Genomic DNA, 23,362 nt, shown 5'->3' with positions numbered 1-23,362 from the left:
GATGCATGTGATTTATATTCTGAAATGGTTGTCAAGAGAATTTATCCTAATGTTGTCACTTACAATGCACTAATTAGTGGCATTTGCATCATGGGTCAATTGGAAGAAGCAATTGATTTGTTATATAAAATGACATTGGAAAACATCAACCCAGATGTGTATACTTTTAATATATTGGTTGATGCTTTTTGTAAGGAAGGGAAGTTGAAAGAAGCTAAAACTGTGTTTCTTCTGATGATGAAAAATGACATAAAACCGGATATTGTTACTTACAACTGTTTAATGGATGGATATTTTCTAGTTAATGAAGTGGAGAAGGCTAAGAGTATACTCAACATTATGGCCCAAAGGGGAGTGGCTCCTAACGTTAGGAGTTACAGTATCATGATTAATGGACTTTGTAAGATTAAAATGGTCGACGAAGCCATGAACCTCTTCAAAGAAATGCAGTCTAGAAAAATTGTTCCTAATGTAGTAACTTACAGTTCCCTCATTGATGGTTTGTGCAAATCAGGGAGAATTACATATGCTTTGGAGCTTGTTGGTGAGATGCATGATAGGGGCCAACCACCTAATATATATACTTACAGTTCTATATTGGACGCGTTATGCAAAAGCCATGATGTTGACAACGCAATTGCATTATTGAAAAAATTTAAAGACTTGGGTATTCAACCAAATGTGTGCACATATACTATTCTTCTCAATGGATTGTGTAAAAGTTGAAGAATAGAGGATTCACAAAAGATTTTTGAAGATCTTTTGGTCAAAGGGTACAATCTAAATGTCTATACATATACCGTTATGATCCAAGGGTTTTGTAAAAAGGGCTTGTTGGATGAAGCGTTGGATTTGTTCTAAAAAATGAAAGACAATGGCTGCATTCCAAATGCTAAAACTTATGAACTAATTATTCTTTCTCTATTCAAAAGTGAATAAAATGAAAAAGCGGAGAAACTTCTTCGGGAAATGATTGCGAGAGGTCTTCTTTAAGACCGAAAGTAGGTAAGATACCTTTCTATTTAAACGTTATTATTTTGAATCAATGTTTCAACATTATTTTATCATTTCAATCAATTTTGTTAAGTGTGTTTATACTTCACAAATTGGTAGATTGGTGAGTTCCAACTTGAGAGAAATTTGTAGAATATTAAAATTATTGTTGTCGTATGAATGTTGTGTCTTTTTTGTATTAACTGTATTACATAGTCAATACCTCCAACAATAGTAAATATCTTGATGGTTAACTATATGATAAAAATTTCATTTCAATATTCATTGAGATTAAGAGGATGAATCAGATAGTCTTGTTGTAACTGATAGACCGTAAGCTCTGGTTTATGACTATTCTTTTTGATTCATTGCTGCCATTCCCGATATACTGTTTTGGAATCTTTACAAAGACATAGGTAGAATACATGTGAAATCTGATGGGGATTATGGATATAAGTTTGCTTTTTTAGGCCTAAAAGCAAGGTCCATAATATTTAGGGGAAAATGGTTAGTTAGTTAGAGAAGTAGAACATTGTGAATGCTGATTGTAAAATTCACAATACTAGACTTACAGTTCCTTTTTTTAACAGTTTTTTTTTATCCCTTATCCTTTAAATGGGTTACATGTTAAATGAACATCATTTAGATTCACAGTATTTATAATTATTTTTCTTAACATAGTGAAAATATGTAAGTGCTATTTTTTTTAAATACATCTATAGAGTTGATTTGTGACTTTAGATCAACCAAAACATGTTGCTGTTATGCTAGAACATTTTGCAATAGGATTGAATAGTTTACTTGAGTCAAAATAACATGCATGGTGACCTTTCTCTGATTTAAGATTTAAAATGGATAGATCTCAGTTCCTCTATTCCCTGCATGCATCTTAATGGAAAAGGTTGCTTGTTATGGTTTGGCTTATAAACGTCATCTTTTGAGTGATTACAAATAGATATATTTTATTATGCTCTTCATTATTAACTGAGGAAATTAGGTGCTACATTTTCTTATTTGATTGGTAATGAATGTTATAGGGCAAAAAAGTTCCCCATCAAAGTAGAAAACAAGACCTCTGTGTTATACCATGGAAGCAAAACTCTATATGTATATCTTGAGACTTCATCCGAGAAAGAGGCATGGTGTAAGGCACTCTGTTCGGCCTCGTGTGATGAAAGAGAAAAACTCCAATGGTTTTCTCGGTTGCAAGAAGAGTTTCAAAGTTATCTGACAACATTAAATACTGAATATCATTCTTTTATGAAACCTTCAATAGGAGCAAGTGTTGAGGTAATAGAAAGGGCTACTAAGTCAGATAGCTCTTGCTCAATGGTCCGTCAATTTTTGAAAAAAATTACGAAAAGAACTTCCCGAGTTGGTGTGGATAACAAATCTGGTTGGACTTCGTTCTCAGGCCGTGAAGATAGAAAGAAAACGGAGAAGCTCCGTGCTTGTCAAGATGCAGTTTTAGCCACTGGCATGATGAAAAATGCTTCTGCAGCAAATCATCTGAAAAGTTCCATGTTAGACGATTCTTCGCCAATGTCAACAACCTTGTCTCATTCAGGAAGCCAAAGTCATTTTTCTGTCTGTTCTGACACCGATGAAAAGTTTGGTATTGATGAGGGACATTATGTTGGAATTTGTTGATTTCCCGACTCTTTTTTGATATCAAAGGCAATGAGACAGTGAAGAAATCCGTGCAAGAAAGAATTCAGGTTTAAGATTTTTCCATATGAATTTATGCAGTTGATTCTCAGAATTATTTGACTAACGATCAATCTCTAGAACTTTGTCTACTCTATGTTAGCTTCATAGTTTGTTACTTTCTTAATTTGATTATAATACTAACTCATCCATACTGGAATCCCTGGATGAAGAATACTATGTCCTTTTAGCACCTTTTTCCATTGCTAGTTGTTCCAAAAACTCAAGTTGATAGGTAAAAAGCTCAATAATAATGAAATAGTATATTTATCTTAACAAGCTAAGATCTATGTGGTATGTAGCATCGACACTTATGACTTAAGATTTGAAGAAGTGGAATACCACATTAAGAGCTATGTAGTTTAACACATGTCAGTATCGACACAATACCAACACATGTGGTTACATTCAATCAACTTCTATTTTGTCCAATTATTACCAATGCCAAGTCTAGTGTCTATTAAAGAAGATGGTGACGGTTAGTACTCGATTTTTTCCCCATTAAAATGGAGTTGATGAAAATCATATTGTCAATTTCCAAAATGATTTTTCGTGTGGACAAGTGATCCTCATATCTAGATGATGTCAATTTTCCCTTGCAGATGTGTCCAAGAAGCTTAGGAATACACCTTCAACTCATGGATCAAGATGGAAGTCTATGTTAAATTCTGTTGCCAAGCACGTTTCACAGGTACCATACCTTTATTATTCCCACCCCTTTTTCCATCGGTTGCTTTTTTTCCCAAAAAAAATACATGAACTTTTAGGTGAAAGCATTTGAATGGTTTTTTTTGTTACATCTTTAACAACAAGCTATTCGAAGTTGCGTAATGCAAATCTTGTCTTTGAGCACTTTCATGTGGATAGATGCACAAGGAGACATGTATATTATGTTGTGTTGTTTTCAAACTAAGGGATTTATTTATTATCAAAAGGTTCCTATCTCGTTAGCAATAAGGGTAGCATCGCTCAGAGGGACACTGTGTTTTCTAATAAAGCCACCACTGTCTGATCAACTGTGATACGGTTTCACATTTATGCCTGATATAGACTTCAACAGACTCAAGGTACAATAGTTCTCATTATTAGGCGATGAAAGGATGTTTGGGAAGTATTGCTTTTTCTTGTTCTTCTTTTTGTGTCCTTGTTTAGATAAACAACTTATCATTTAAGTGTTTATGTATAAATTATTTCTATAACAAAAGATAAAATAAAGTCAAATTGTTTTCATATAAGCTATAAGTTGTTCTTATAAATTCTCTCTACAAATGCTTATGTTAGGAGATAAACTCAAATAAGTCGATCCAAACAGATCTTAAGTAATACACACACCATCAGTATACTATAAATTATCAATAATTATGTACAAAGTGGAATTTCCTTGGGAAATGACATTAGGAACAAATAGTGCATGAAGTGTGATTTCATGCCTTCATTTTTATATATTGTTTAAAAATGAATAGTGCATGTTTCATTTGTGAACTTAATTTCATTTTCTCTTCTGCAGGCAGCGATTTGGGACACTTTAGTGCTCCCAAATAGTGAAAGCATAAGCATTCCATGGATGTTAGCGGAAAAGGATGATTGGGTTCCTCGGCAAGTTGCTCCGTTCATATGGATCAACCCAGAATTGGTAATGAAACTTCAAGTTTAATTGATCCCCATAATCAAACTTCTGGTGGAGAGAAAGCTAGTAGTCCAGAACAGAAACAACAAAAATCAAAGAATAGCGAATCGAGTCATCAACCAGCTAGGAAATCAGAATCTCTGTCACTTCCATCAGGTTCTGCTATTTCAGAAGCATTAAGGAATAGCAAAAGTTTGGAAGAATTGACAAAACCTTTATTAGAAAATGACCAACCACAAGAAACTAGTGATTTGAAAGAACTTAATATGCCTTTTTTAGAAAGTGACAATGAAGGTAGTGCAGAGAAGGTGGAGGATGCTTTTGTTTGCAGTTCACCTTCGAATAGTGCAGCGATAGATAGGTCCATCAGTTCAATTCAACTGGACAAGTCAAAGCCGAAGAAAGTCGGGAGAAGGGAAAGGATGTTTGATTTGAGAAAGAAAATGAGCAAGAAATTTGAAGAAAAGAAGAGTAGGCACATTGTCGAGAAGATGAGAGCGCCTTCAGAGAAATAAAACACAAAATATCAAAATGCAATATTTGTTACTGAATTCTTAATCATGTCAGAGATTAGTATCATTCATAAATAAGAATGCTGAGTATCAGATATTGTTTCATTGATGAGTTGTAAATTTTCTAGGGGGATTAGAAGATCCAATGGAATTCCATATATAGTTACAAAAAAAAGTATTTTCATTGCATTACACTGGAGTTCCAAAATGCTTTGACTTGGTTCTCTTGTAAATTTGCAATAGCCATATAATATAAGATTCTTTTAATTGTTTGGATACCAAATAACCTTGTGACAAATAAATGATATACAAATCCACATACAGTTGCTCTTATTCGAGGTGTATTTTAATTTTTTTTTTTTATATTTGTATTTCCATTAATGTCTGTTTCCATTCATTGAACTAGTTTGTGGATTATAGAAATTGTTTCACTTATACTCTTATGTATTTTCTCTTTTAGGTCTCAATTATCACTTGTAAGCAGACCAGTGTACCATGTCTTGCTCCAGCAAGTTATGAACATGGTAATGATATTGTAACAAGAAAACTAATTGCAACTTGAAAATGTGACACAATGCCACATAAAATTCTTGTTTTTTTTTTTTTCTTTCAAATTTCTCTCATAACAATAATCATTTTCCATCTGCATTAGCACCAAAATGAAAGTAGTCATCAAGGAATGTCTATATCATAAAGGATAATTAAGTTATTGTATTTTCAATTTACATGTCTTTCCCTTTGTACACAATTTGAATCACATAAAAGTAACAAGTATCATTTCACCTTAAGTACTTACTTTAACAAGAACCAGACTTAAAATTCAACTACACACTGATATTTTCATTAGAAAGCACTTATCAACATTTATGGAAATGATTCCATGTTCTTCTAATGCTGGAGCCTGAAAGTACTACTGACATTACCAAATGCAAGTTCAACAACTTGTTGCATAACCTTAGCTTTTAGGGGTTCCCCTAATCTATTTTCTTTTTCAATTAATCTTTCAATATTGCTGCAATAATTTGATTGATTTGTCATGGCAAACATTAAATCAACCACTAACCTTAACCTGGCTCCAACCACATTCTTTAACCATTCTTTTACCATCTATCAAGTTTCGCATTGTATTCGCCTCGTTAAACTTTCCAACTGAGGTGTACAAATTAGCCATTAATACATAACTTCCAGAACTTCCTGGACTAAGTTCTAATAACTTGACAGCCGCAAGCTCTCCCAGTTTAACATTGTCATGGATCCTACAAGCACTAAGCAACGAACCCCAAGCTCGTGTTTGTAATTCCAACGGCATCGCCTGAATTGTATCTAAAGCTAGGTCAAGGTGTCCGACTCGCCCTAAAAGATCTACCAAACAAGTATAATGTTCTATTGTAGGAGTTATTCCGAAATCTGTTTGCATACTTTTGAAGTACTTTAATCCATCTTCTATCAATCCTGAATGGCTACATGCAAGCAAAAGACTAGTATAAACAATGGCATCCGGTTTTAACCTTTCTGAAGTTGTCATTTTTTCGAAGAGGCTGATAGCTTCATCCCCCATTCCATGGATGGCATAACTATTTATCATGGAAGTCCAAATAGTTAAATCTTTATCTTTGACCCTGTCAAATACTTCTCTTGCTTTCTTGATGCTACCACATTTAGAGTACATGTGTATGAGAGACGTTTGAACTTGTTGGTCCGATTCAAATCCGTTTTCGAAAACGTACTCTTCAATGTCTTGTCTAGTGTTGAGTGATCCCAAATCAGCACAAGCTGATAAAACAATTGCAAGGGTTGCTCCATTAGGTCTAGTTTTTGTTCTTACCATCCTTCTAAATAGATTCAATGCTTCTGATGGATGACCTGAACGAGTATATCCTGCAATCATTGATGTCCATGATAAAACACTTTTTCCAACGATCGCATCAAATATCCTTCTAGCAAATGTAAGGTTACCACAGTTTGCATACATAGCTATTAACAAATTTTGAATGGAATCTGCTTCACCACACCCACATTTGAGTACAAGAGAGTGAACCGATGAAGCTAAGAAAAATTTTCCTAATTGTACGCAACCGGAAATAAGATTTAGTAACACAACAAAGTCAATATCAATACTTTGACGTTGCATTTGATTAAATAATTTAAACGCTTCAATGAAACACCCAACCTTCATATAACCCCCCATGATAGTTGTCCAAGAAACTATTGACTTTTCATCCAAAAAATCAAAAACCTTCCTTGCTTCATCCATTTTTCCAAACTGAACATACATACCCATCAATGAGTTAGCTAAAGATACCTCAAAACACACAAATCCAAGTTTGACAACACAACAATGTATTGACACACCTTGCCAAAGAAACACAAAAGAATTCAAATCCGAAGAATAACCTGATAAAATCGAAACAAACGTCGACGCACTCGGTTCAAAACCAACAAGCAACATCTCTTTCAACAAACTCATTGCCTTGTCCATCAAACACACACGTGAATAAGCCGAAATCACAGTGTTCCACGACACAACACTTCTCTGCGGCATTTCATCAAACACCTTTCTTGCAGATTCAATAATGGAAAACTTTGAGTACATATCAACAAGTGAAGTTTGAATAAAAGTATCAGCTTGGAATCCAAGTCTAAGGACATGTCCATGAAGCATTGTACCGTGAGGAATTGAAAGGAGATTGGTACATGACTTGAAAAGTAAAGGGTATGTGAAAGTGTTGCCATGAACACAAGAGTGTTGCATAAAAGAATATATCTTTAAGGTTTCTGTAAATAACCCATTATTTGTAGAGTCTCTAATCATCAAGTTCCATAGATAAAGGGGTCTTTGGAAATTGGCAAAGATTGAAGGACGCAGTGACATTTACTCTTCAGTTTCTAAGCATTGTTCTTTTTCATTTGGCTATGTTGTTTTGTTTCAAGGAATCATTCTCAAAACCAAATTGTTAAATAGCTTTATTTTCCAACAACATAGATCCTTGCCTAGACAAAATGAATATATTAAAAAAAAAATATTCTCAACAAAGGAGATACGCGAAATAAGAACAAATTTTTTTTTTCAATTTTTCTATTGTAAGACTAAAATAAATCAAAAACACGAATTTAAAACAAAAAAAATTAATCGTAAGTCACTATGGGTTGAGAACATCATATATTATATTCATAACAAATTTTCTTTATAAAATCCAAAAACAATAGTTCTATTTTTCAACATGGATCCTTCCCTAAAAATTATGTATTTTTTTTATAAAGACAAAATGAATATATTAAAAAAATATTATAAGTACAACAAACGCTTAGAACAACAAAATAAAGTATACAATTTTTCTATGGTATCATCAAAATAATTCAGAAAACATATATAAAAGCAAAACAATTAACTATAAGTTATATCAATGCATCTCAAGAGCTGAGAGCACCATTAATTATATTTATAATAAAATTATTTTATATGCAATTTGATCAACCTCAATACTAAAAGTTTAACGGATCAGAATTGTCTAACTTTGTGGCGGGAAAGGTACTCTACCTTTCATTCTTTGTGAACGGTTGGATGAATCTAATGCTTCAAACATAGCCACGTGTCTTTATTTTTTTCTCAAATATAAAAATGGTAAACCTGCACGTGTTTGCAACACCATTGTCATCCAAATCAACCTCCATTGTATCACCCTCATTGACTCACACCACTGCCTCCGTCGTTAAATCGACCATTGTTGCATCTCCACTACGGTTCATCTGCCATCATCGTTGACCTATATCATATGTGCTCTCACCTTGTAGCAGCTGCAACAAAAACATTCTCAGACTATTTCCAATGTCCGATTGAGATGGCACCGGTGGTCGGAGTGCATGATGGTCACATTTGGTCGATTATCTTGGACTCTCGTAGAGTGGTGGAGGAGATGAAAATGCTATCCACAGTGTTCAATTTGTCCTTTCATTTTTATTTAAAATTAAAAAACAGTATCATCTAAATCTTAAGATTGATTTAATGACAACGGCATTTGCAAGTGAACGGTGGTGGGGATGCAACAATGACAGTCGATTAAATGACGAAGGTGGTGGTGTGAGTCAAGGACGGTGGTACAATGAGAGGTTTACCATTTTTTATCTTTGATTTTTTTATTTGAGAAAAAAATAAAGACACGTGGCTATGTTTGAAGTATTAGATTCATCCAACCGTTCACAAAGAATGAAAGGTAGAGTACCTTTCCCGCCACAAAGTTAGACAATCCTGACTTTGGGGAATTAAGTTTACTCAATTGCTATTTCCCTTTTTCATCAAATGGAACTTAGGGGAATTAACCCTGACTTTGTAACTTGCAGTCTCTTAATCAATTGTTTTTGCCAATTGGGTCATATCACTTTTGCTTTCTCTGTTTTCTCAAAGATTCTCAAAAGGGGTTATCATCCTGATACAATAACTTTTACCACACTCATCAAGGGTCTCTGTCTTAAAGGTGAGGTTCATAAAGCCTTGCACTTACATGACAAGGTGGTAGCACAAGGATTTCAGTTGAATCAAGTTAGTTACGGGACTTTGATCAACGGGTTATGTAAAGTTGGAGAAACAAGAGCAGCTCTAGAGTTGCTGAGATGAGTTGATGGGAAATCGGTTCAACCTAATGTGGTAATGTACAGCACGATTATTGATAGTATGTGCAAAGATAAACTTGTTTCTGATGCATGTGATTTATATTCTGAAATGGTTGTCAAGAGAATTTCTCCTAATGTTGTAACTTACAGTGCTCTAATTAGTGGCTTTTGTATCATTGGTCAATTGAAAGAAGGAATTGATTTGTTTAATAAAATGACAATGGAAAACATCAAACCAGATTTGTATACTTTTAATATATTGGTTGATGCTTTTTGTAAGGAAGGGAAGTTGAAAGAAGCTAAAAATGTGTTTCTTGTGATGATGAAAAATGACATAAAGCCAAGTATTGTAACTTACAACTGTTTAATAGATGGATATTGCCTCGTTAATGAAGTGAACAAGGCTAAGAGTATACTCAACATTATGGCCCAAAGGGGAGTGGCTCCTAACGTTAGGAGCTACAATATCATGATTAATGGACTTTGTAAGACTAAAATGGTGGATGAAGCCATGAACCTCTTCAAAGAAATGCAGTACAAAAAAATTGTTCCTGATGTTGTAACTTTCAATTCCCTCATTGATGGTTTGTGCAAATCGAGGAGAATTACATATGCTTTGGAGCTTGTTGGTGAGATGCATGATAGGGGCCAACCACCTAATATATATACTTACAATTCTATATTGGATGCTTTATGCAAAAGCCATGATGTTGACAAGGCAATTGCATTATTGAAAAAATTTAAAGACTTGGGAATTCAACCCGATATGTTCACGTATAATATTCTTCTCAATGGATTGTGTAAAAGTGGACGAATAAAGGATTCACAAAAGATTTTTGAAGATCTTTTGGTCAAAGGCTACAATCTAGATGTCTATACATATACGGTTATGATCCAAGGGTTTTGTAACAAGGGCTTGTTGGACGAAGCTTTGGTTTTGTTCTCAAAAATGAAAGACAATGGCTGCATTCCAAATGATCTAACATATGAAATAATTATTCATTTCCTCTTTGAAAAAGATGAAAATGAAAAAGCGAAGAAACTTCTTCGGGAAATGATTGGGAGAGATCTTCTTTTAGACCAAAACTAGGTAAGATATTTTTCTATTTAAAAATTATTATTTTGAATCAATGTTCCAACATTATTTTATCATTTCAATTAATTTTGTTAAGTGTGTTTATACTTCAGAAATTGGTACATTAGTGAGTTCCAACTTGAGAGAAAATTGTAGAATATTTAAATTATTGTTGTCTTATGAGTGTTGGTTTTGTTTGTATTAACTGTATTACAAAGCCAATACGTTCAACAATAGTAAATATCACGATGGTTAACTATATGATAAAAAATTCATTTCAATATTCATTGAGATTAAGAGGATGAATCAGATAGTCTTGTTGTAACTGATAGACCGTAAGCTCTGGTTTATGACTATTCTTTTTGATTTGTTGCTGCCATTCCTGATATACTGTTTTGGAATCTTTACAAATACAAAGGTAGAATACATGTGAAATCTGACAGGGATCATGGATATAAGTTTGCTTGTTTAGGCCTAAAAGCAAGGTCCATAATATTTAGGGGAAAATGGTTAGTTAGTTAGTGTTAGAGAAGTAGAATTGTGAATACTGATTGTAAAATTTACAATACTAGGACTTACAGTTCCTTTTTTCAACAGTTTCTTTTGATCCCTTATCCTTTAAATGGGTTGCATGTTAAATGAACATCATTTAGATTCACTATATTTATAATTATTTTTCTTTACATAGTGAGAATACGTAAGTGCTATTATTTTTAAATACATCTATAGAGTTGATTTGTTACTTTAGTTGATGTTTGTGACCTGGTGTATCTCCTTTGATCAACCAAAACATGTAGCTGCTATGCTAGAACATTTTGCAATAGGATTGAATGGCTTACTTGAGCCAAAAGAACATGCATGGTGACTGGAACACTGGTTAGTACATAGGCGAATTAGCAACACCGCTTAGTACACAGGCGAGTTAGAAACGGTAACAAGAATATGCCAATTATGTGATGTAGAAATCTAGAAAAACATTTTATGCATTTGATTTCATCTCAGTTATGCTTGATTAATTTAATATATTAACAAGCTATCAAAATTTTGAAGGTGTGGTATTGAGATCCAGTGGAGCTCATTGTATTGATTAAAATGAAAACCATATTAGAGATATTACTTATATTCATTTGTTTCTGCATGTCCTATTGACAAATAGATTTCCAATTGATTTCTTTTTCCTTTTACGGAGCCTCGAATGATTGCCAATGCATTTGTGGTAGTCCTGACTTTTGTTGTTTGTCTCCTTTTCTGTCTAAATATATCGAGAACTTAGTTTGGACTCAGGACATACATCTTACAAGCATGTGAATCTAATTCGGAAGATATGTCTCCTGAAACTGATGATTGTGTTGAATGCTGCAATATTCAATATAAATAGTCAAAAACTCAAAGCATTATAGGTATCTTTAATGCTATGAATTCATGGGATTGTAAAGAACAAAATAAGTCAAACTATGTCTCTTACCTCCCATAAATCTCTTGCATCAACTGAAGTTCCTGGTTTCAGACCTAGATCAGACCATGATGCAGTTACTGTTGCTTTCGATGAACTCCTATTCCATAAGACCACTGCCAGCTTGTTATAACTGAGAGGGCCTGCCCAAACCTGCACATGTGCTTCAGAGGTGTCAGAATATAAGAAATCATCTTTGAATATCTTAATATTATGTTGGAGTATCTTAGTTTATCTCGTAGTATCTGTTTCTAATCTTAGAGTATCTTAAATTATCTCGTTAGATTAGTTTTCATATTACTTAGTTATTATAAATTTATAATAATTATTTTTCCTGGTTTTCCTATTTATTTAGGATTAGAAGTTTAGTATCAATATAGATAGGGGTTAGTCTTTATATCTTCTTGGAAAACACATAGCTTCAACAAGTTTTATGAAGAAATTTCACACTACTAACACAAGTGCTTTTATCTTCAAGGTAACATCTATTAGTGTCAAAATATGTTTCTGTTTAATATCCCTCAAGTATAGGGATTCAGTTGAATAGGAGTACTAGTAGGGATTTAGTTATATATGAGTAATCATAGGATTTGGTTGTTTAGTAATCTAGTATAAATATATCTGATGTATTACCAATATATTTAAGTTTCAATAAATATAATTTTATTCTAATTCTTGACATGGTATCAGAGCAGGTTGTGATTTTGGGATTTGCCTTTGTGCTTCACTATCGCTGCCGGCGGCGGCAAATGCCGCCGGCAGCACCACTTTTTTCAGTGTTTCAATTTTTTGGCTTCATACAGTCATTTGTCACTTTCTAGCAACCAGCCACGACGCTACAATTGCCCTCAAAAGCACCGCTTTCTCGAGGCGTTATCGCGAACCAAGCGGCACCTCCTCACCCAACGTGCTTTCAAAGAAGTTGGAATAGAGTTTATGGATTTATATAGCTACTTGATTCCAGTTTATGAAATAGAGCCTCTTGAGAAAATTACAGATGCATATCTTGATCAATATCTGTGGTATGAAGGTGACAAACGTCATCTCTTTCCCAACTGGATCAAGCCAGCAGATTCAAAGCCACCACCTCTTTTGGTTTACAAATGGTGTCAAGGTATAAACAATTTGCAGGGTATATGGGACCCCAGTGATGGTCAGTGTGTTGTGATGCTGCAGACCAAGTTTGAGAAATTTTTCAAGAAGATTGATTTAACAATGTTAAAATAGGCTTCTCCGTCTTGTTCTAGATCACAACATTGCAGATTATGTAACTGCAAAAAAAACAAAAAAACAATGTTGTGTTGTCATACAAGGATATGAGCCACACAAATTCATATGGTCTTATACGTGGTCTACAGTTTGCATCATTTGTTGTTCAATATTATGGTCTGGTATTAGATCTTCTGCATCTTGGATTGACTCGAGCTAGTGAGGTTGCTGGTCCACCACAGATGCCTAATGAGTTCATTACTTATTGGGACACCAAAGTTGAGACCAGGCATCCAATTAGGCTGTATTCTCGGTACATAGACCGGGTTCACATATTATTTCGCTTCACCCATGAGGAGGCACGGGATCTCATTCAACGATATCTTACTGAGCACCCTGATCCTAACAATGAGAACATGGTGGGGTATAATAATAAGAAGTGCTGGCCAAGAGATGCAAGAATGAGGCTCATGAAGCATGATGTCAATTTTGGGAGGAGTGTCTTTTGGGATATGAAAAACCGTCTTCCTCGAAGCATCACCACTCTGGAATGGGAAAACAGTTTTCTTTCTGTTTACAGCAAAGATAATCTGAACTTGCTTTTCAGCATGTGTGGATTTGAAGTGAGGATACTTCCTAAAATTAGAATGACTCAAGAAGCATTTAGTAATACAAGAGATGGTGTCTGGAATCTCCAGAATGAACAGACAAAAGAAAGGACAGCTGTTGCTTTCTTAAGAGTTGACGATGAACACATGAAAGTGTTTGAGAATCGTGTAAGGCAGATTCTTATGTCTTCCGGTTCCACTACATTCACAAAAATTCTCAATAAGTGGAATACAGCTTTAATAGGACTCATGACTTATTTCCGAGAGGCACCTGGACATACTCAAGAGCTGTTGAATTTGCCTGTCAAATGTGAAAATAAAATTCAAACTCGTATCAAGATTGGACTCAACTCAAAGATGGCTAGCAAGTTTCCACCTGTTATTTTCTACACCCCCAAGGAAATTGGAGGGCTTGGAATGTTGTCTATGGGTCACATTTTGATTCCACAAAGTGACCTACGATACAGTCAGCAAACAGACCTTGGTGTTTGTGCAGAGTTTGGGGGTTCTGTGTTCAAACCTCTTGTTGGAGAGGCTCTATCGAGGTTAAATGATGTGATCCAACATCCTAATGCACTTCATTCAGATAATGTAATGGCATATGACAATGCAGTTTCTGCTCTGGGAAAAATTTGCCAATTTCACTGGGATAGTATTGATTCTGCTCAGGTAGTTCCAGCATGATTGGACTGTCTGCCAATAAAAAGTGATTTGATTGAGGCAAAAGTTGTTCACGATCAACTTTGTTCAATGGCGGAAAGGTCTGACAGTGAGTTGTTAGGCCCAAACAATCAATACCTTCCCAAAATTGTCTCGGTGTTTGCTGAGGTTTTATGTGCTGGTAAAGATCTTACAACAGAACAAACAGCTGGCCGAATGGTGAGTTTACTCAGACAGCTCCAGCAAACACTACCGCCTGCTACCCTTGCCTCCACTTGGTCATCTTTGCAACAACAACAACAACTTGCTTTACAATCCATCCTTTCTTCGTAGTTTTCATCTCTTTGCTGCATCACAGTCCATCATTTCTTCATTGCATCTGGGTTGGCAGTTGGTGTCTTGCACTTTTTGGGAACAAGATTTTTCCGGTTTGGTGGTCTATAATTGTTACCCATTTTTTTTGCCATAAGATATCATTCCTTCTTGCATGGTGTTTTTATAGCAACATGGCTCCAGTTTTGAGAATGCAGAGTCAATTGTGATTGGAAAGGAAACTTTCTGTAGAACGTGTATATTATTATGAGTGTTCATGGTGCGATTGAGTCTAAAAGGAGGTTAAGCAGTTATGGTGTTGGAGCTTCACCTGCTATTCCTGTTTTTTTTTGTTCTTACATTATTGCGTGAGAATGCATGCACCTGTCTCTGGTCCCCCTCTGCAAGTCTTTTCATGATGTGTGATGTGCTGGTCGTGTCTTTATCTCCCTGAAGCATGCTGCTCTCTCCTTGAAACATATTAAAGTTTAAATATTTTGAGTCTCCGATATTATTGTTTTGAAGCTTCCAAATGCAATCTTTTAGAAGAACGAAGCTTGCTTTGTTCAATTGCTTGCCACAAATTTCTCCCTGACTGATGATCAATCAGGCTATCTAGCTAGGCTATATTTATAGCAATTTTCTCCGACTTCAAATGCATCCTGAGTTGCCTTTCCATGAATTTCTCCCTGACTGATGATCAATCAGGCCATTTGGCTAGGCTATATTTATAGCAATTTTCTCCGACTTCAAATGCATCCCTGAGTTGCCTTTCCATCTTTTTTATTATTTTGTGGAGCAAAATATTGTTTTCTTGTAGCAAGCTAAAGTTAAGCTTTAGCTTGAGGGGGAGTGTTGTACCATTGCCGCCTGGACGTTTTGTCAATAGGAGGAGGGAGTATTTGAGTGACAGGAGTAGAATCATCGGGTCATTAGGTGGGGGAACAGATGAGCCAGAATCGCTAGTACCTTGTTCATTCGCCATTTCAGATTCAGCTTGGTTATCGTCTTCAGATTGTGAAGATTGACTATTACTACTTTCACCTTGAGCACTATAAGAATTAAGCATCAAATCCTTTGCCGGTTTGTCATGTTCTTTGTTGTCATCATAAGGAGTCTGCTGCTGAGATTGTAGCTTTGCGTTCCGAAGTTTCAATGCTTGAACATTATCAAGAGCAAACTCCACTTTCGACCGATGTCTAAGACCAAAAGTTTCAGGCTTAGAAACACCTGAAACCTTGCCAGACTCCTTAGATGCTTTACTATTTGCATCCTGAACCTTTCTTGCAATATCTGCTTCCTTGTCAAAATCATCTTCAGAAAGGAACATCTTCCACTACGACACCATCAGTATCATTATCATCTCCATGATCAGATTGTTTGTCAACATGCTCGACATCATCCTCAGTACCCAGTCAACAGCTATGAGACGAGTCCCAAACTATGATCCATTGAGTTTTCGAATGGCACTTTCATTGTGGCCCTTGCTTCCGCATAAAACTACCGTACTTTATTGCGGTCCTTTTGCCGCCTTCATTGCGGTTTTCGTCTTCATTGCGATTTCTATTTCTTAGCCACCTTCATTGTGGCCCTTTTTGCTGCCTTCATTGCAGCAACTTGAGATTTCTTTTTGGCCTAATTTGCACTCTATATAACTCCTCCCATGACAACCTTGCAGATCTTCTAACTAAAGGGCTAAACATTAGCAACTTTGAAAGAATTGTATTCAAGTTGGGAATAGAGAACACCTATTCACCAGCTTGAGGGGGAGTGTCAAAATATGTTTCTGTTTAATATCCCTCAAGTATAGGGATTTAGTTGAATAGAAGTACTAGTAGGGATTCAGTTATATAGGAGTACTAGTAGGGATTTAGTTATATATGAGTAATCATAGGATTTGGTTGTTTAGTAATCTAGTATAAATATATCTGATGTATTACCAATATATTTAAGTTTCAATAAATATAATTTTATTCTAATTCTTGACAATTAGTAATAGTATCTAGTATCTACTTATTTATGTGACAAGCTATGAGATACAGATACTAACACAAACATAAGACACGACACTTATATTGACACATTGACGCCGATAATAATTTGAGAAAATGAATTACCTCCAAATCATCATTACTTTTCACCTTCTTCCCTTGAACTCCTAGTTTGTATGCAAAACCACAAGGTTATTAGTATTAAAAGCCTTGATTGTTAAGAGATGTTTGAGGATTTTTTAGTCTAATCTTGCCTTGATTTACTGCAATAACTTCGAAGTTGCTTAGTAGTTTCTTTGTGATGTTGTCCAGTGCTCGAATATCACAACCAATCAATAAAGGAGCCTATATATGCAAAGGAAAAGTTGTTATCATACAAATCACATTTTCCTTAGAGGACTGAGGACATTATTGCAAAAAATTTCAACATCAATATATTGATAGACAATGAAAATTTTGTTTTAGTTACCTTGGCTAATGCCCATATACTGAAGTGGGAACGGTATTCTTCTGTTGTCATACCACCATTTCCAACTTCAAGCATATCAGGATCTGTACACCAAAAAACTGAGATTGTGAGCTTTAAATTCGTCAATATGATATACTATCTTTGTCCCTAAGTATAGGACTATCTTCAGATTTTTCCTTGCCCTTTTTCATATGACCTCTTTCAAATATTCAATTGCATTAATTATTTTTTAACCAACATATTGCTGATCATGTTACATCTTTTTCTGCAATTTGTAATAAATGTTATGAGAGAGACATAAGCTAACTCTCTATCTTGAAGAGTAAACTTGTAAAACAATATCAGTTGTTGCCAAATTTAATACTACTACCAAATTTCTTAATTCCTATGGTTTAGTTAAAAGAGTTTTATATTTAGGAACGAAGGTAGTAGTAGTTGTAAATAGGAATTATACGTAGACATTTATTTGTTACTTATATTGGTGAAAGAAATGGTTATTTTGAGTGCTTGAAGAGTGATATCACGATAAATATGTCCCAGAGAATTAGTATATTGTTAGGATAATTACCATTCCATCCTCCTGGTCCGGCATAAGAAGCCCATTTGTCATTTTGATCTGCGCGAGATATCATACTATGGAAAAAAGTATGATAAGTTTCACATATGGAAAATGAAGGAATGAAACAGAATAATGCAAGTATCATGTTGATTCAGAATAAGACTATCAAAAAATAGATGTCTCTGTCAAGTGTTCAGTAAAGCATGAATCTGATGCAAACATTGGTCAGGTTCTAAACTGAGTACAAGATTATGAAATTCTTTGAATTAGATTCATGTTATATTTAAATTATTATAGAAAAATGAATTTGAATCATATCATTGATGCTCACCTATCCCATTTATCTTCAATATCTCCTGTTGTTCTCCAACTGTTTCCCACACTTTTTCCCCATGTTGCTGGGTCTTCTGATCCCCTGTGTTTGAGAAAGCAATTAATCAATCATAAAAAACTAAATGCATGCATTCTTGCATTCTTCTCTTTCTTGTAGAAATCAATAGTAAGAAATATCAGTGTTTTATAAACATTCCTTGAAGAATATGTGAAGTTTATCATAATAGATAAAGTCTTTCATATATGAGAAATATGATCACCAATTTGACTCACCATTCACACAAAGAGAAGAAGATTGATCTTCCTGAGTTTAATAAAGCTTCACTCATTGCTGGATACCTATTTTACAATATGCATGAATTCATAGATTTTAGAAGCATTTAGTTGATTTGTATATGCAATTTGAAAGCCACAGATATACCTTTCTTTGGGGTTTATGTTATTATTCTCACAATTATCATACTTCAAATAGTCAATTCCCTAAAATAACAATGAAAATTGATGTTAATTACATTCATATAGTATATAAGCTTGAAATGCATATTATTATTATTATTACCCATGAAGCAAATGTTTTTGCATCTTTCCCTTCATGCCCTAATGATCCAGGCATAGTTTTACTGCATGTTTGATTTCTGCAGAGTAATTGTTAGAAGTCAAAATGGTTGACCAATGATGAATATTCTAAAATAAAAAAGTTTTAATTTAAATGTGATACCCTGCATCAGAATAGATCCCTAACTTTAGACCTTTGCTATGTACATAATCAGCTAGAGCCTTCATTCCTGAAGGAAATGTTGATGATTTGGCAACCAAATTGCCCTGTCACCATATTAAATTGTCAAGTTTAATTATCATAGAAATTGGTTATTAACTTATTATATCCTTTAAAATGTATACTTGCACCCTTAGATTTTAGACTAGAAAGATGTTGCACCATTACTTGTTACTTTGATTTTAATTAAGAATTAGAGTCTTTTGTTTCAAGTGACAGTGATATCAACTCCTTGAATCATGATTTTAAATTACGATTGTTGTCTCTGTTACGCTGCAAATTTTTAAATTGCAGAAAAATGTTGTCTAAATTATAGTTGCAATGTCAAAATGGCTGTTGGATAACACAATTTAAAATCATGTATTAAATATATATTTAGCGAAGTACTCATAAACTTGATGATAAAGTAATGACAATTATATCTCAAGTTTGAAACTCAAGCTACAATATTTTTAGTTTATAAATTTTGTCATTGAAATATCCAAGATTAACCCTCAATATCACTTTATATGGAGTGTCAACTAATTACTAAATATTTTTTATATGACATTTAAGATAAAATATTATTAAAGTTAAATAAGATTAAATATTTTTAATTACAAAATTTTGTGCTGTTTAAAAAATTCAGGCTCACAAAATATTAGAACATGTGAAGTTTGTACTGTTTAAAAAAAAATTCAGGCTCACTTGAAAATTTAAATTTATGACTATTAAGATTTACGCTAAGACTACTTATATATTATAATAAGATGTTAATATATATTACCTGTGAGTCTCGATTAAGTTCACCCCAACTGTCATCTAAAAGTCGATAAAAATACATCAATACTATTTTACTATAAGTGCATTAATAAATTTTATAGAAGAAAAATGAATAGAAATACAACAATAACAATGATAATAACAATATTAATATAAACTATACAAAATGTTGTCCTACCTATATTAATATATTCGTAACCTAGATCAGCAAGGCCAGTTGACACCATAGCATCAGCTGTATAATGAAAGTACATAACAAATAAAATAGATAAAAAATGTCTATAATTACTAACAAACTTTCAGTTAATATATATATATATATATAAATTTACCTGTTTCCTTGATTAAGTCTTCATTAATACTACATTGGAAATGGTTCCAGCTATTCCATCTGAAATTTTTACATTAATAATTGGTCATTCATATATTTGCAAGAAATATACAACTAAATGAAGTATATTATTTTTTAAAAGAGATGTTTACTTTGAAATGTAATTTCAATACTGCTGCAGTACAAAAAAATTTCAAATAATTTTTTTTTCTTTCAAATATTATGATATTTCAAGATAGTTTATTTTATTTCCTATTTTTCTTAAAAACTACTGTCCTAATTGAAAGTTTACATCCGAATGGAGATGTTTCTTTTTTTTTTTTTGAAAGTATCAATTTTTTTTTATCTTCCGAATATATATATATGAAGTATATGTGGAATTGAGAGAAACAACACTCAAATTTTTTTTATAGATGAGATAATAAATACTACTAAAAGATTATACACACAACTGCAATGTTTCGAATTTTAATTTAGGACATGATATATAATTTAACCATATCAAAATTTCTAACTCAAAACATAATATCTAATATAACAATATTAATATTTTGGTAGTTTAACTTAATCTTAACGACATAAACACAATTTTGAAATCAAGCTTTTAGAGTTGTAAGTTGGGACTATCATCACAAGATAAGACCCAAATATTTATTGCAATGTATATATTATCGCAATTTTAAGGCCCAAATATATATTTGAATGTTTTTTTTTTCTATGGAAATTTTTTAGGATGAGGGATGTAATATTCAATTGTATTATATTAAATATATTTCAATAAATTTGAATTTTTTATTCACCAATTAAGATATATACACACATTTATGATGGTTGTTATAAGATAGATATGGATTCTAGTGAAATAATCAATGATTGAACAAGAACCAACCAACCAAACAACCAAATTGTTTTATTTGATGACTTATATTAAGTGGTTTAGGTAAACCAATTAATATATATTCCTATAGTATAGTAGTAGCTCCTAACATAGGCCATAATATAATAATCACTTTTATTTATTACATTAAAATAAGTTATAAGTTATGTGAACATAATTTAATTTACTAAATACATGAATATAACTTAAATTTACGTAAATAACCTATTTAAATATAATTGAAAATAATAAAAGTGCTACTAGCAAAAATGTATAATATATTATGCAATAAAGTTATCAAATAGTCATTTTTCATATCCGTCGGTGGTTAAGTACTTGAAGTATAACAAGGAACTTGAGTCAAAAAAAAGTCTAACAATGAAAAAGAAAAAAAAAACCTCAAACACAAAACAAACAAGAACAATAATTGAAACCTAATCAATCAGAAGACACATGCTACCATTATAAGGGAACACTTACATCATTTTGTTCCACTCATAACTCACCAAATTGGATGTAGTAGAAAACCTTGACGGTGCCATCCACCTTATAGGAAGATAATTTTGTTTAATAGATTCAAGATTTTATACATAAATTCTTTATCTATCAATATATTATCTATTTGTTATTAATAAAAAATTATTTTGACTAATTAAATCATGTTAATATATCACTTTGCCAGTTAGATTCTTTTTCTCTAGAAATATGTCATAATTTACAAAATAATTTATATTTATCTCATTTATAAAAAATTAATATAGAGTTAAATATCAATTTTTTATCACTAGACTACAAACTATTTACTCTAAAAATAAAATATACGTTCCATTATCATTGATCTTATTAAATTATATATATGTCTTAATCTTTTTTCTTCTATTATTAAATAATTCACCCCATTTCAGATATCCACTAGCTCTCTTCAATGCATTCCAAATTTCTCTATCACCCTAAAAATGTTTAAGCAAGCACTAATTGTGATTATAGACCTATGATCTATAGTCCATAGAGTTTTTTTTTTTTTTTTTTTTTTTTTTTCCAAACTATAGAGTTATACAACGATTAATTGAAAATCATGAAGTTATTTATTTTTTTGGGTACACGATCTATTATTATTATTATTATTATTATTATTATTATTATTATTATTATTATTATTATTATTATTATTATTATTATTATGATTATGATTATTATTATTATTATTATTATTATATTTTGAAGAATAATAGATATTCTAGAGATTTTTTAAAAAAAGAAAAATAGAAAACGATAGTTGTTAGTGGATAATTGAATCTACAATTTCTTGTTGCTCGAATTTCTATATTATTCTTCAAACTTCTACACCACCTTATCACTCCAATTAGAAAAATAAATTACCATAATAATTTGACTATTCCAATTACGCTTTCTTTGACATGATATGCAAGTTATATATATAATTTTAGTTCAAGTTATTATGTATTTAATCTATGTGAATATTAAATGCAAAAGCTAGAGAGCATAGGAAATGAAGAAAAGAAGAGAGAGAAAAGGAAAATTTCATGGAAAAAAGGAAAATTTCATGGAAAAAAGGAAAATTTCATGGAAAAAATATATATAATTAAAGATTCTTACCCCATAGGAGGTGTTTTGCCAAGTCCATTATCAAAGTGAAGCTCTATTCTATGTTGCTCTCTAAACATGAACACTTCTCTTGTTCTATTAAAAAATAAACGACCATATGAACAATTTGAATTGTTCAATAACACAATGAAGCACAAAACAAACCCTTTCATCATGGATAACTTGCACCTCCTATTTGAGCATGAATGTTCAAGTGCCATAGACATATAGAACTATACTATATAATAAATAAGTATATAAAATTCTATAAATGTATATGAATCTTTATGAAAAATTGAGGCTACAAGCTAATAATGTTTTGTGTAGGGTCAATGTCCAAGCTGGAGAAGATCAATTAGGAAGGAAAGGAGAGAAGAAAAAAGCTTGGCTTACAAAATAATTCAAACAATTATGATATAGAAAAAAGAAAATATATATAGCTAGCAATAATGTGAACTTTATCCTTCAAAAAAGATATAATGTGAACTTTATATATGTGTAATGAAATGGATGGACCAATTAATGTTGGAAGAGTGTTTTGCAATTTATAGAGCAATAAGTGGAAGTGAGCTAGGTTTGGTGAGTCTTAATGGAGGAGGTTGTGTATCTAACATTGTATATAAGACTCTCAATTAGTATCGAATTAGACTTTGTAAATTTTAAACGTCGTTTGTTAAATTTTTTTTGGCTTAATTATAGTTTTGGTCTCTTTATTTTAATTGAATCGCAAAAGTAGTTCCCTCATTTTATTTCTCTTCAGTTTTGATCCCCCAAACAAAATTTTGGTCCAAAACTTGATAAAATTTCATTTTTTTTTTTTTTGCGTTTATTTAAGTCATATCATGTCTCAAGATTTCATGGTGCAACATTTGTACCTAAAATTTATGATTATAAAT

At 32.7% G+C, this 23,362-nt stretch overlaps 3 protein-coding genes and 1 pseudogene across 6 annotated transcripts; 2 read left to right on the top strand and 2 right to left on the bottom strand.

Moving 5' to 3' along the window:
* The first annotated feature begins 6 nt into the window (after nucleotides 1-6).
* LOC101506925 (uncharacterized) lies at nucleotides 7-10,625 on the top strand (annotated as a pseudogene).
* On the top strand, nucleotides 866-5,172 carry LOC101500498 (uncharacterized). Of its 3 annotated transcripts, XM_073364528.1 has the most exons (4): nucleotides 866-1,005; nucleotides 2,031-3,178; nucleotides 3,303-3,391; nucleotides 4,208-5,172. In XM_073364528.1, exons 2-4 carry the CDS (start codon nucleotides 3,070-3,072, stop codon nucleotides 4,352-4,354), a joined length of 345 nt encoding a protein of 114 aa, XP_073220629.1. In that variant the 5' UTR covers nucleotides 866-1,005; nucleotides 2,031-3,069; the 3' UTR covers nucleotides 4,355-5,172. The 3 variants fall into 3 exon arrangements, with proteins under 3 accessions (XP_073220629.1, XP_073220627.1, XP_073220628.1); XM_073364526.1 differs by having other exon boundaries at nucleotides 2,031-3,391; XM_073364527.1 differs by having other exon boundaries at nucleotides 2,031-3,767.
* LOC101506590 (pentatricopeptide repeat-containing protein At1g06140, mitochondrial-like) lies at nucleotides 5,512-9,131 on the bottom strand. Of its 2 annotated transcripts, none has more exons than XM_073364525.1 (2): nucleotides 8,378-9,131; nucleotides 5,512-7,830 (listed from the first exon to the last, which is right to left on the bottom strand). In XM_073364525.1, exon 2 carries the CDS (start codon nucleotides 7,709-7,711, stop codon nucleotides 5,891-5,893), a length of 1,821 nt encoding a protein of 606 aa, XP_073220626.1. In that variant the 5' UTR covers nucleotides 7,712-7,830; nucleotides 8,378-9,131; the 3' UTR covers nucleotides 5,512-5,890. The 2 variants fall into 2 exon arrangements, with proteins under 2 accessions (XP_073220626.1, XP_012574676.1); XM_012719222.3 differs by lacking the exon at nucleotides 8,378-9,131 and having other exon boundaries at nucleotides 5,512-7,102; nucleotides 7,234-7,371.
* An 864-nt stretch (nucleotides 10,626-11,489) lies between the features above and the next one.
* On the bottom strand, nucleotides 11,490-22,988 carry LOC101502309 (alpha-galactosidase-like). Its single transcript, XM_004512641.4, has 15 exons — nucleotides 22,479-22,988; nucleotides 19,986-20,044; nucleotides 19,832-19,888; nucleotides 19,658-19,692; nucleotides 18,835-18,938; nucleotides 18,676-18,751; nucleotides 18,538-18,596; nucleotides 18,390-18,455; nucleotides 18,115-18,198; nucleotides 17,793-17,857; nucleotides 17,225-17,307; nucleotides 17,010-17,100; nucleotides 16,882-16,922; nucleotides 11,988-12,128; nucleotides 11,490-11,878 (listed from the first exon to the last, which is right to left on the bottom strand). Exons 1-15 carry the CDS (start codon nucleotides 22,691-22,693, stop codon nucleotides 11,792-11,794), a joined length of 1,263 nt encoding a protein of 420 aa, XP_004512698.1. The 5' UTR covers nucleotides 22,694-22,988; the 3' UTR covers nucleotides 11,490-11,791.
* Between the last annotated feature and the right edge of the window lie 374 nt (nucleotides 22,989-23,362).

The sequence above is a fragment of the Cicer arietinum genome, chromosome 8, assembly GCF_000331145.2.
Source record: "Cicer arietinum cultivar CDC Frontier isolate Library 1 chromosome 8, Cicar.CDCFrontier_v2.0, whole genome shotgun sequence".
NCBI classification, from domain to species: domain Eukaryota; kingdom Viridiplantae; phylum Streptophyta; class Magnoliopsida; order Fabales; family Fabaceae; genus Cicer; species Cicer arietinum.
This window is presented reverse-complemented; position numbering and strand designations above follow the sequence as displayed.

Excerpts from the sequence above, each read along its gene's own strand:
- LOC101500498 (XM_073364526.1), top strand. The coding sequence starts at position 4,315 with ATGGATCAACCCAGAATTGGTAATGAAACTTCAAGTTTAATTGATCCC.
- LOC101506590 (XM_073364525.1), bottom strand. The coding sequence starts at position 7,711 with ATGTCACTGCGTCCTTCAATCTTTGCCAATTTCCAAAGACCCCTTTAT.
- LOC101502309 (XM_004512641.4), bottom strand. The coding sequence starts at position 22,693 with ATGTCTATGGCACTTGAACATTCATGCTCAAATAGGAGGTGCAAGTTA. Across the intron at positions 20,045-22,478 it reads GGCAAAACACCTCCTATGGG|ATGGAATAGCTGGAACCATT; the intron begins GTAAGAATCTTT and ends TAAAAATTTCAG. Across the intron at positions 17,858-18,114 it reads ATTGAAGATAAATGGGATAG|TATGATATCTCGCGCAGATC; the intron begins GTGAGCATCAAT and ends TTTTTTCCATAG.